This window comes from Hypanus sabinus, chromosome 3 (genome assembly GCF_030144855.1).
Source record: "Hypanus sabinus isolate sHypSab1 chromosome 3, sHypSab1.hap1, whole genome shotgun sequence".
NCBI classification, from domain to species: Eukaryota; Metazoa; Chordata; class Chondrichthyes; order Myliobatiformes; family Dasyatidae; genus Hypanus; species Hypanus sabinus.
In genome coordinates, this window is record NC_082708.1 from 141,877,648 (window position 1) to 141,891,487 (window position 13,840).

General features: G+C 38.0%; 1 protein-coding gene across 2 annotated transcripts in view; it reads left to right on the plus strand.

Annotated features, from left to right (window-relative positions):
- The window catches only part of LOC132391704 (serine/threonine-protein phosphatase 2A 55 kDa regulatory subunit B gamma isoform), a 194,761-nt gene extending 190,099 nt beyond the window's left edge, over window positions 1-4,662 (plus strand). For both annotated transcript variants that reach the window (XM_059965251.1, XM_059965250.1), the window contains one exon: window positions 2,325-4,662. In XM_059965251.1, the coding sequence (XP_059821234.1) occupies window positions 2,325-2,616 (292 nt within the window). In that variant the 3' untranslated portion in view covers window positions 2,617-4,662. The remainder of the gene's footprint in view (window positions 1-2,324) is intronic.
- Window positions 4,663-13,840: the final 9,178 nt, after the last annotated feature.

The following is a 13,840-nucleotide window of genomic DNA, read 5'->3' on the forward strand; positions in this document are numbered from 1 at the left end:
ATTGGAGCTGACAGTCTACAATTCTATAGCATCTTGTAATCCTGTGCATTGGAGGCTCTGTAGCAGTCTGATGCAAAGGTCAGAATGCTCTCCACTATGTTGAAATTTGCTAGAGATTTTGTTGTCATAGCAACCTCCTCAAATTACTAATGAAGTATAGCATTGATTGCCTTTGTAATTGTTTCAATGTGTTGGGCCCAGGCCAGAACCTTGGAGATGCTGATACTGAGGAACTTAAAGCAGCTCATCCTTTTCTCCTGCTGACCACTGTGTTTTTCATAAAGTCATCTGTGTATGCCAGCAAAGACGAATTGTGGCTGGTGTTACTAATTCTCACTTGGGGTTCAAGTGAACTATCTAAGGAGCCATGAATAAATGGCATTCCATCAGTCCAAACGCTCAGCAATCACACTGATTCTTTCTGAAAACTGGGTTCAGATGATTTTGGGTGTTCAATCAATGGCTGCAACTGCAAATTAATGAAAAGTAAACAATTTTAGCACAGAAAGGCAAAATTGGTTTGATATTTATATTGGCCCTCTCACCACAGAAGTGGAGAAGGAAGTTTTAAGATGGAATTTTGATTGACAGATTGAATAAGATTAAAGCTTCCCTTTGATTTGACCATTTGAACAGATGTTGCATTAAGCTCTGCATAGCAGGTGGTAAAGTCTGTTACTGACAGTTTATATGATGATAGATGCATTTGTTCCAGAAAAGACACCTTTAAGAAATCAACTCATTAAATTCCAGAATTTATGTACCGTTGAAGATAACTAATTTGAACAGGCAAATATTGGAACTGCATGTACTGTATGAGTCATCTTCAGCCGAGAATTTCAAAGCAAAAAAGAATGAACGTAGGTTGTTTAAAAATGCATTGGAATCATCTTCCTTGTCAATGAACTCGAAAGTATTTCCAGATACTTTCTTTTTGAGTAAGCAAAATCATTCATTGGATTCATAAAAGACAAGAGATTCTGCAGATGCTGGAAATCCAGAGCAAAACACAAAAAATGTTGGAGGAACTTTGCAGGTCAGGCAGAGAGGAATAAACGGTCAGTGTTTCATGCTGAGATCCTTCATTGTGTATGTAGCTCTGGTTTATTGGGTTAGTTGAATTGGCTGGACCCATATCATTCCTGAAGGCATGAGTTAAGTTGCAGTACAATATTTGTTTGTCATGGTCATCAGTTAGACTTATTTATTGTGGCTGCAGTTATGTTGGCTCATTGTGATGGTCATTGTAACTCAACTGCAAAGGATTAAGTTTTATTAGCACATGAGCTTAAACTTCAAATGAGACAATTCAAAAGTATTGTCCAGATTGGCATGGCTATATAACTGATTGCTTATGTCATGTGCAAGGGCAGCCTATGAGACATTCTGTGCTGAGACAGTGGATCTTGGTGGATTTTACTGAATTCTTGTACACTTTGGAGATACAAATCAAGAAAAGGTTCCACCTTCTGATCATGACTCAATGATTTCTAATTGTACACTCTAGCATTTAGGATGAAATCAGCTGTGTTTTTTGTAAAACCCTCTCTAATTATATGCATTTGTCTGGGTCTCAAACTTTTATTTCAGATTCTTATGACTGAATGGAAGAAATATTTGCTCTGTTATAGATGGCATATGACTGAATGGAAAAGATATTTGCTCTGCTGTAATGCAATATCAAACTGTTTAAAGATTGTAGTGGGTCTCTTGGAACTGGGCTTTTTGTTAGGACTGTATTTTTAGTACATATACTGCCATTCACACACTTAGAAAAATAAACTTGAACCTCAAAAGGAAAATTATGGTGAGAATAATAACATTTTATGGTGGTAGAAATTAAGTGGAAGCCATCCTGCAGCCTGAACCTGGATATCACTGGTAGCTATCAGAAAGGTGTGTCATCCGACCTGTGAAGCTTAGTGACTGTCACCTCTCAAACGGCGGTGAAAAATACTAGAAGTTGTGACCTAGATGATTCCTAACGTCCTAGAAACTGTGTTTGAACACTTTCAGTGGCATTTAGTAATCCAAATATATTTAAGTATATTTTGTTGAGGGCACTAAACTCACTAAAGGTACCATAAGGTGAAGCTGATTTTTTACATTTCGGAGCACAGTGCAACTATATGAGGAATAGATATGTACACAATGAAACTGTACACATTGAAGGAAATATTGTTTGAAAATCCATTTGCTAAAAAATTTACTCTGAAACATGTGCATTCATTGATACAATTCAAACTAGATGCTGTCCTGTTTATCTGATCATATTAATTAACTAAATACACTGGACTAAAGCTTTAACACCTGTTTCTCCACAGTGTTATTATGACTGGTGCCTACAATAACTTCTTCAGGATGTTTGACCGGAACACAAAACGAGACGTCACGCTGGAAGCTTCCAGAGAGAACAGTAAACCACGGGCAGTGCTTAAACCACGCAGAGTCTGCACGGGAGGCAAGAGGAGAAAAGATGAAATTAGTGTTGACAGTTTAGACTTTAACAAGAAGATCCTGCACATGGCCTGGCACCCAACAGAGAACATAATAGCAGTGGCCGCGACAAACAATCTCTACATATTTCAGGATAAAGTGAACTCTGAGATGCACTAGGTTTATAAATACCTTGGCGTAATTATAAACCGGCCTTTTTTTCTGACCTTTCTGCCAATGATCTTCACAAAGTTGAATTCATCTTAGTGGAATTGTGGAGTGTGATTTCTCATTAATATGTATCACTTGTCAGTCAGAATTGATTTTTGTCTGTCACTGGGGGTGAGCTGAGCACTGCAAAGGGGCAGGTGTGACTACCATCAACACAGTTACACCTCTTCTCCAGCCAACGCTTCAGGCTTCTTAGAGAATTTACCGGTTGAAATCTTTTTCACCTAACATCTCCAAATTAATAGACAAAGACACAAACAGGATCTAATTACCATTTAATTCCTGATACATTTTTGGTCTTTTTGGTGGATTCATATGGCCAAACATCAGTAAATAGTTTGAGCAGGAACCTGAAAGATTTTTAAAAAACAGTCTTTGTTGTGTCAGTCTGCCCACAATCCAATTTAATAGATCGCTAGCCAAATTTATGGCAATTTAAATAAAAATTGTTTTGTTAGATAATTTGAAACAGAATATGGTGGGAATGTATAGCTGGTCAGGCAGCATCTGTAGAGAGAAGCATAATTAAAATTTCAGGTTGATTCAGCAGAATAGTTCTCTACTTTAATCTCTGTAGGTGCTGCCTATGTTTCCAGCATTTTATTATTATTTCAAACTTGTAGCATCTGCAGTTTTTGCTTTTCTAAGGACAAATGGATTCCAATAGTATTCTCTTGCCAATTAGCTTGAATATTTGGAAATGATCCATCTTTCCTTTAAGATTGCTGAGAATTGTTGGAAGCGAAGTAGGTTTGCTTATTTGCACACTGAAAATATGAACCAAAAAATAACAATTGCTGTCAGATTTGGCATAAATGATAGTAATTTGGCAGTCTGATTTAAAGGCATTTACGTTAAAATCTGACAGTACAAGGAACATTGTTTTGAAGTTGCAGTTGAGGTGAAAATTTATGAATATTTCATTGAACGTAAATAATTTTACAGCTGATTCCAAAACTTTTTGTCAGTGTCACACTGCCAAATATGAAAATTGTCCATAATTCAGCACAGCATTTGCGGGAGAAATCCAAGGTTATGCAATTTTATTTCAAAAAATATCTTCAGAATTTTGAAACAAAAATCCTTACGTTAATAATTCTTCAAACAGCTGAAAATCTACTTGTACTCTGACCAAACAGAACCATTGAACGAATCATTAGATAAACCGAGACAAAGCTGCAATTTTTAGAAACTGTTTAAGTTGAATTTTTTGTGACCTGTTATAAATTTTTAGATGGCCTTCAAAGATATTAGGTGGAATGTTAGATATTTGTACAGACTTCAGAAATGGAGCGCATCATTATTTGGAATATCCCTGATATAACCATTGATCTCTGTATTGAGTCTGAGGGCAGAAAGGACAGTAATGTTACTTTTTCATTTTGCAGATGCTTGAAATAAAGCAGAAGGATAAAGTATCAGCTGATAGTGCCTCTATTGAACCTGTTGTGTGCTGACAATACCAGTTTTTGTGTTATGGTTAACCAGACGGAAAGATAAAATAATGGAAGTCATTACAATTTAAACACTATTTAATTCTTATGTCCATAGTTCAGCATTGAAAAGCCACAAGACTTGCTGTGTTTTTATATTTTACTAAATTTCTCAATAACCTAAAATGACATGCTTAAAAGTGGACAGTGTTAGGTTGGGGAGGGTGGGGGGAGTGATGGATTGGGAACGGAGGATAATGAGTGTTGTGATGCAGAAGGCACAAGTACTTTGTCTTTATTCTTATCCTTTATTAAAGATTCTGAAATATCATTGAGTTTTGGAAATGTTCATTGGGAAAATTGGCCCTGAATCATAAAGCACAATACAGTTTAAGTGAATTGGTTAACCTTGTCAAAATGTAATGGATGTGTGAAAATTCAGTGTGTTCTGGTACTCTTCTTGACTCCCTGCTTCACTGGACAGACTCATGATCACTAACACTAACTTCTTGGAGAAAGAACTGAATAAAAACTATTAAAGATTGAGGAGATTGTATTGAATATCAAAAATAAACCCACTGGAGCTTCAACTTGAAGCTATTTTAAAAACTAACTTTGACATTTGCTTGAAAAAAAATCTTGAACCTGTTGCTTGTCTATATCCAAGTGATGCTTTTTATTTAAATATAAAATTGGTAAAAATGTTTGTCCATGAGAGTGAGGATCAGGTTTTCAAATAAAATCTAATGTCAGCCACTGCATCTTTTACCTTTGCCTAAATGTGTACTTTGCTATTTAGGGCATTCTTTATGTGTACACAGTTCCTGCAGAAAAGTATCTTTATGCTGGCCCCAGGTGCTGTAACTGGTTTTAAAGAGCTCCCAAGAAATTTTTAAAAAACTGATCTTTTTATGACTGATGTCATTTGACAATTTGAACAAGGTATTACAGCATGAAATTGTGATGTCTTGTATTCATATTTTCATTAGAGCTTCATGCAGTGCTGTTGAATAATATCAGCTGTGAACAATAATATCTCTCCATTGAAAGAACCTATGAACTGTGCCATGTGCCTTGCTTCATCTGTGTTGATATATGATATCTACTCAATCCATTATCATACTGTACATTTTCTGAGTGTCAGTCTCAACTAACGAAACTTTATATACAATTAAAATAATTCAACATAATGACATACTGATAAATCAGAATTAGTTATAAAATTTCAAGAAAAAAATTATGTAATAAGATAGAAAAATATCTTAGTTTGGAATGTTTTCTGAAGAGCAGTAGGGAATTCTTCAGAATTTAGTGTGGAAACTAAGAGTTTAGAAGCACAGTTTAGGGCAGGGATCCATAACCTTTTTTATGCCATGGACCAATACTTGCATTTTTAAAATTGATATTCCCTATCAATGTGGCAGATGAGGGCAAACATTTTAGTGACAAGGAATAGATGTTGAATGTTAATGACATCCATAGACAGAGTTGTTGGCAAACAGTTTGCATCTACTGAGCCTGGACATTACTAACATTTTCAAAAATGCCAAGCCAGAGAAAAAGGTGCTGAAACTTTAATCTCACAGTTTAGCCAGCTAATGTTTAGCACCTAGTCTAATGTCTCCTCTCAGTACTGTGTCCAGTAATATAAACTTGATGTTCTAAGGATGAATAGAGAAAGTGAAGACAGGGATTCTCACAATGTTTAAATGTGCAAATGAATACTTGAATTCCCAGTGTATTAAAGACTACACACCAAATGGGTGAGGTAAATGGGTGTAGTATAGATAACTGCTTGATGGTCACCATAGCCAGGGTGGGCTGAAGGGCCTGTTTCTGTGCTGGATAATTCTATGACTGTAAGCAATTATACAGAATCACAGTTTAGAGAATGATTTCCAGAAATCTGACACTGAACTGCTGAAGGCAAAGTCACTCCTATGGCTGAAGAGGCAGGGAAGAATAAAAGAAAGATGTAAGGATGAGAATGCATACTTTTCATGACAGTTGTTGATTAACTGGGCACCAGTACACATCACTAAGCAGAGAACTGATGAATAGACAGGAATTAGTCTGCCTGTCATTGACAAGCAAGCATTTTGAATGAGCGGGTTTTGGTTGAGGCTGGAGCATGGAAGGTCAGGCTTGAAAGTGTTGGCATGGTCACATTTTGAGACGAGTAGAACACTGGTAAACTCTTAAGCAGATGTATTAAGATAAGTTAGGATAGGGATGATAACTGTTAATAAATTCTTTGTCCATTCTCAATTTCCCTGAAATATGGCGGAGAGCCAAGGCAATCCTTAGGAAGGTTCTGCTTTATTGGTGTTGGTCAGAAAGTTCTTGAGCATAGATCAAGCGAAGACAGAGAGGGTAACAAATGTTCAAGTCATGATCTGTTTTGATGGAGGAAAATGGCAGTAGGGGAATAAAGAGGCTGGTTGGTTGCTTATAACATTGTAATTTCCAATATTTTATCAGTTTAGCAATGCTCTGAGTTTACTTTGAATCAACCATAAGTACACAACCCTTATGCTATCTATTAAGTACTTGGATGATAAAATCAGACAAGTTTTTATTCTGTGTAACTAATATCAGAATATTACTGTACTTTTATTTCGGCAAGTCCTCACTGTAGTTAGTGATATTTGCACATCACACAATTTGACCTTTTGGCACTGTGATGTTCTGCAGTTAATTTAAATCAGATATCACAAGTTTTTGAATTGTTCTAATTTGCTATCAATGAGAATTTGTGTCAGAAACTGTTGCAGAATGATCCTTAACTTGGCTAAATTCCTTGCAAGACCTTAAAACAGGATATAATCAATCATGCAGGTGACAATTGATTGTCTCACTGGCTCCCTGGTGTACTTGGAATAATCAATTTGCTTTTATATGAGAGAAAGCAATCTACATGGTAAACAAAAAAAAACTATTTCTTTGGGGGGCAAACATTCATTCATACATGATATTTGGAAGGAATTGTTAAATAACTTTTACCTATTAAATACTTAAGTCCTTCCTGTACATTAATATTCCAATAGATTAAGACCCTCATCATACATTCTAAGACAAAGGAGCAGAATTAGACCATTCAGCTCATCAAGTCTGCTCTGCCATTCCTTCATGGCTGATTTCTTATTCCTCTCAACCCCATTCTCTCACTTTCTCCCTGTAACCTTTGTTGCCTTGACTAATCAAGAAACTTTAAACCTCCACTTTAAGTATACCCAATGACTTGGCCTCCACAGCCGACTGTGGCAATGAATTCCATAAATCCACCACTCTGGCTAAAGATATCCCTCCTCATTTGCGGTCTAAATAGACGTCCCTCTATTCTTAAACTGTGCCTTTGGTGCTAGGCTCAGCCACTATAGGAAACATCCTCTCCACATCTGGTGTTTCAAGTTCCGTGGTGACGTGACTGAGAAGCATCGTGGGGAGATTTTACAGTTAAAGCTCTATAAGTAGCATACGCACATGCACGCATGCACCTAATGATGGAGGAGCTCAGCAGGTCAGGCAGCATCTATGGAGGGATCTTTTCATGAATTTCAAGGAATTCTGTTTCTTGTAACTTGCCCTGTTTGCATTAATCTTGATTGATAGTCACAGAGCACTACAACACAGAAATGGGTTCTTTGGCCCATCCAGACTATTATACTGCCTAATCCCTTCGACATGCACTTGGACCATAGCCTCCATATCCCTCCCACCCAAGTAGTTATGTAAACTTCTCTTGAGTGTTGCAGTCAAACCTACATTCACCACTTCTGCTGGCAGCTTATTCCACACTCACACTACCCAATGAATGAAGATCCCCAAGGGATTTCTTTTTCATCCTTTACCTATAACCTTTAGTCTCACCCCCCCTTAGTTGATCAATCAACCATAATTGATTTATCCTATCTGTACCTGTCATAATTTTCTATACCTCTATCAAATCTTCCCTCATCCTCCTATGCTCCAGGAAATGAAGTCCTTACCTATCTCTATGAAATTCCCAGCAACATCCTTGTGAATTTTCTCTCTTATTGATATCTTTCCTGTAGGCAGGTGACCAGAACTCCACATAAGGTGAATTGTCCTTCCCTATCCCAGATTTGTCCTTCAAAATGTCTGCACTTGTTTGCATTAAATCCATCTACCATGTTTCCAACTGGTCCAGATTCTACTGCTGGCTTTGCTGTCCACTACACCCCCAATCTTGTCATCCACAAATTCACTGATCCAGTTTACCATATTATCATCCAGATCATTGATATAAATGACAAACAACAGACCCAGCAGCAATCCCTGCGGCAATTCATTAGCCACAGACCTCCATTCAGACAGGCAACTGTCTCTGGTGAAGCTAATGTTGAATCTAATTTACTACCTCATTCTGAATGCCAAGTGACTGAACCTTCTTGACCAGCTTTCCATGTGGGACATTGTTTATGTGGACTTCGTCAAAGCCCTTGCTAATGTCCACTGCCTTTTCTTCATCAGCTTTCCTGATAACCACTTCAAAAAACTTCACAGAATTAGTTAGACATAATCAACCACTCTATTTATCCGATCTATTTCCCAGCTGTGAACTCTGTCCTTCTCCCTTTCCCACTGACAATTGTTTCATCAATTATGTGTATGGTATTCCCTCTCACTTGCTTATTCTCCAGCCATCTACCGATTTAGAATTGTCTAAAGGGAAGCTATATATTTGAAAAATTGTCCCTTTCTACTTTTGTCAGTGCCTTTCTGCAAATTATCATTTGCTATATCCATGCTGTTTTTAAAGACATGATTGAGTTATGGAAGAGGTCTCTTTAAGCAGATAATGCTTAATGTTGAAGATGTGAGCCATCTCAGCTGTTTTTAGAAATAATGTGGTTTAGGGGAAGGAAGTCCTGCATCATCATCCCTGTCCCAGAACTGCCAACTTAACTGTCTGTATACCCACTTTGATCTTTCACATGCAAACATTTTTCTTTAAACTATTTCCAGCTTTTAAGGAAAATATGTTTTGCAATGCACATAGATAAACTGTTAGCTTCTGTTCTAAGAAATCCTTATAATGCATTCAAAATTTAGAGCTATTTTCACTCCTCACAGGTTTGGCAGTGAACCTGTGGCATGCCTCTGTATTGACACGGAAGTTTGCAGACCTGAGTGTTTCATAATCTTATTTTGTGTAATAGATCGGTGGTGGGTGGGTTTTAGGAAGGAGGAAACTGGGGCTAGTGAAGAAATGAGGAAGAGATGGTGATATAATTGCAGTTCCAATCTTTTAATTCACTAAATGGGGGAAATGTTTTGAAGTTACTGTTGTAAAAGCTCTATTCACACTCCTGTATGCGTTGTGTATTAAAACAGAAGATGCAGCCCGTGGTAAGGCCAATTGCAATTAGAAGATTGTTGGTAGGCTCCTCCATGCAGAATCTCAATTATATTCATTCAAACTAAGTATTATGGTGCCATCTGGTGGCATGTACTGCAAGGTGTTGCAGAAGAAATCATGGCTAGCATGGAATCCGTCACCATTTGCCTGCATTTGGCCCAAGTTCTTCAATTCCTTCTGTTCTAATGTATTTAAAATTTTATTATGGTACACGCTTCAATCACTTCCTCTGGTAGCTCATTCTGTACATGCATCTCCCTTTGTGTGAAGTTCAAAATACTGTAGATTTATTCTCAATATTGTATATATATTTTGATAAGTTGATTTTGAACTCTGATCTTCACACAAAGAGGAAGTGGTTGAAGTGGGTACAATAATAAAATATGTATGTTATACTACCTAGAGATTCATTTTCTTGTAGGCATTTACAGGAAAAGTGCGATAGAATTTTGTGAAAAGCTATACATAAACAGACTGGAAACACCTGTTCAAAAATCAATTGTGAAAATAAAAGTTACACTGAGAACATCAATTACAAAGAACCCTTGACAGTCAGGCTGCTGATTATAGATTCAGTTTAGAGTAATGGTGAATAAAGTTAACTATGCTGGTGCAGGAGCCTGGTAGTTGTAGGGTAATATTCCTTCATAAACTTGGGTCTACCTGATATCTCCTACCTAATGGTAGTAGTGAAGAGAGGTCATGGATAGGGTCTTTGTTAATGAATGATGCCTTGTGACAATGCTCCAAGTAAATACTCGGTGATGAGGAGGACTTTGCCTGTGACAGACAGGGCTGCATCCACCACTTTCTGTAGACTTTCCTGTTCCTCGGCATTAGTGCTTTCATTACCAGGCTGTGATGCAACCAGTTAGGATACTCTCCACTGTTCATCTATGGAAATTGGTCAATGTTTTTAGTGACGTACCAAATCCACACAAACCTCTAAGAAATTAGAGATGCTATCATGCTTCCTTTGTGAAGACACTTACTTCCTAGTCTCAGGACAAATCCTCAGGTATATAACACCAAGGGCTTTAAAGCTATTGACTTTCTCCAGCTCTGTTTCCCTAATGAGGACAAGCTCATGGGCTTCAAGTCAAACTTCAAAGTAAATTTATTATCAAAACATATATACATCACCATACACTATGAAGTGATTCATTTTCTTGTGGGTATTCACAGCAAAGAAGCAATTGAATAAAAAAACTGGACACAATGACAGAAAGACACCCAATGTGCAAAAGACAAACTGGGCAAGTGCAAAAGAAAAAATAATAATAAATAAGCAATAAATATTGATATGAGTTGAGTCCTTAAATGCAAGTCCGTGGTGTGTGGAGTAATTGTTAGGGTGAAATGGAGTAATCCCCTCTGGTTCAGGAGCCATATGGTTGAGGGGTAATAACTGTTCTTGAACCTAGTGGGGTGAATCTGAATTAGGTGTCTCCCTCCTAATGGCAGCAGTGGGAAGAGAGAATAGCTTAGATGGTGGGGAACGGGGGCGTCACTTACAACGGATGCTGCTTTCTTGTGACCATGCTCCTTGTTTAAAGGGCCTCAGTGGTGGGGAGGGCTTTATCTGTGATGAACAGGCCGTATCCACTTTTCATCTGTTTTTCTGTCAAAGAGCTTCAGCGTTCCCACACCAGGCCATGATACAACCAGTCAACATACACTCCACCACGTATCTATAGAAGTTTGTCAAAGTTTTAGATGACGTGCTGAATCTGCACAAACTTCTAAGAAAGCAGAGGTGTTGCTGTGCTTTCTTTGTAATGGCACTTAACTGCTAGACCCAGGATAGATTCTTTGAAATGATAACGCTAAGGAATTTTAAAGTTACTGACACTATCCACTTCCGATCCCCTGATAAAGACTGGCTCATGGACCTCTGATTTCCTCCTCCTCAAGTCTATAATCATCCTTTTGGTTCTGCTGATATTGTGTGAGAGGTTGCTGTGACACCACTCAGCCATATTTTCAGTCTCTCTCCTATATGCTGATGCATTCCCCACCTTTGATTTGGCCAACAACAGTGGTGTCATTAGCAAACTTTCACTGAGATTGGAGCTGCACTTAACCTGTCATAAGTATACAGTGAGTAGAGCAGGGGTCTAAGCACACACCTGTGCTGCTAGAGATTGTGGAGGAGGTGTTGCTGCCAATCTGAACTGACTGGGGTCTGCAAGTGAGGAAATCAAGGATCCAGTTACACAAGGAGGTATTGAAGCCCAGGTCTTGGAGCTTATAAAGGGGTGATAGTGTTGAATGCAGAGGTGCAGCCTGTTGTAAGCATCTTCACTATCCGGATGTTCCAGTGTTGAATGAAGAGCCAATGAAATGGCACCTGATGTTGACTTGTTGTAAATTGGAATGGATCCAAGTCAATTCTCAGGCAGGAGTTGAAATGGTTCGTCACCAACCTCCCAAAGCACATAATTACAGTGGATGTACAGTAAGTGTTACTGTACCATGTTACCATGGGCACCAGTATAATTGAAGCAGGTGAGTACCTCAGACTGTCAAAGCAGGAGGTTAAAGATGACAGTAACCACATCAGCCAGTTGAATAGAACAGGTCTTCAGTACTCGGCCAGGTACCGAGTGGGCCAGATGTTTTCTGTGGGTGTGCCCTCCGGAAGGATACTCTCATGTTGCCCACAGATACTGAAATCACAGGGTCATTGGTGGCTGTGAGAGTTTGTGAAGGTGTCTCCATGTTTTGTCGGTCAAAGCCAGTGTAAAAAGGCATTGAGCTCATCTGGGACTGAAACATCATCACAGATGTTGCTGTTTCACTTTGTAGTTGACAACATTCAAGCTCTATGATTGAAGTTTGGCCAAAAGTTGCCATCTTGCATTTGACGTGGCTTACCAGAGGTTATACCTGTATATCTTGTATTTTACTTGGTTGCCAGACATGAATACCACTGATCTGGCCCTCAGCAGATTGTGGATGTCTTGTTTCATCCAGGGCTTCTAGTTGGGGAAGGCTCATCCATGACTGTCTTTATGAAGACCATGACAACCGTGGCATATTCGCCCAGATCCTTTGAGTTCTTGAACACAGCCCAGTCCATCAAATCAAAGCAATCCATAGCCAGCTTCTTCATTCTGTAGTCAATAATCAGTTCATGGGTTTTCTGATGTAAAGAGAGAGGGTATATCACTCAACCAGACTCAATCTCCCTCTATATGCTGATTCATCACCACCTTTGAAGCAGCCAACAACTTGGTATCATCAACAAACTTAAACAGAGCATTGGAGCTGCACTTAACCACACAATTATATGTATAAAGTGGGGGTTAAGCACACAAAAGTGCCTCAGGGTCCTTCTTAAATATTTCACATCTCAACATAAACCCATGCCACCTGGTTTTTAGTTCGCTATTTTTACCTAAATATATTTGTATTAAATTGTTCTCTTCGATGCTGTTGTGAATACTAAACCACAACAGCCAAAATAAATAGCTTTGGATTTCAAATTTCTCCTAAAAAAATTAAGCAAATTATAAACCAAGGGAATTAAATAAGTTTTATATCAAAATCAAAATTACAAAAGCATCTGAATTCAATCAAAGGAAATGTGATTATTTATTGATTACTTTCAATTTTATTGCAAATTACTAAGCTGCTTCAAAGACTAAAAATATTTATTATCAAAATATGTATGCACTATACAACCCTGAAGTTAGTCTTCCTCACATTCATTTTCATTGCATTTTTAAATTATTTGGTCCCATACTTTTTCGTATTTCAGTAATGAAAACATTATTAATTGTAGAGTGTGCTACTGTGCCCTTACGACCTCTCTCATTTAGCAAGATCAGAATTCCATGCCATTTTTCTGCAACATCCAGATTCTGTATTGCCTTGATATTGAGGAATCACCATTTGTTTGGAATGAACAGTGTCAGAATCTCTGCTGCCATCCAGGACAGAGTTTCCCAAGGATTCACTACCCTTTCCTGTCAAAAAGTGTCTCATCTTTAGCTCAAAATAACCTTGCCTTTGTTCTGAAATACCAACTCTTGGTTCTAGATTCTTCAAGCCAGGTAAAACATCCTCCCTGTATCCCAAATACCAAGTTTCAATATGATATGTCTGAATAGACTTGGAATGCACTCCAAACCTTCTTTACCCTTCAGAACCATCATCCTTGGAACCAATCTTGACCACACTCCTTCAAAATGACGTGTTTTTTTTCACCAAAAGGGAAGATGATGACAATTCTACAAACTTTGCACGAAGTTCATTTTGTTGTCAGCATATGCATGTATAATACATCTGATATTTGTCTTCTCCAGTTAGCCATGATATACACGTGAAAAAGAAACAAACAAAACTCAGACCC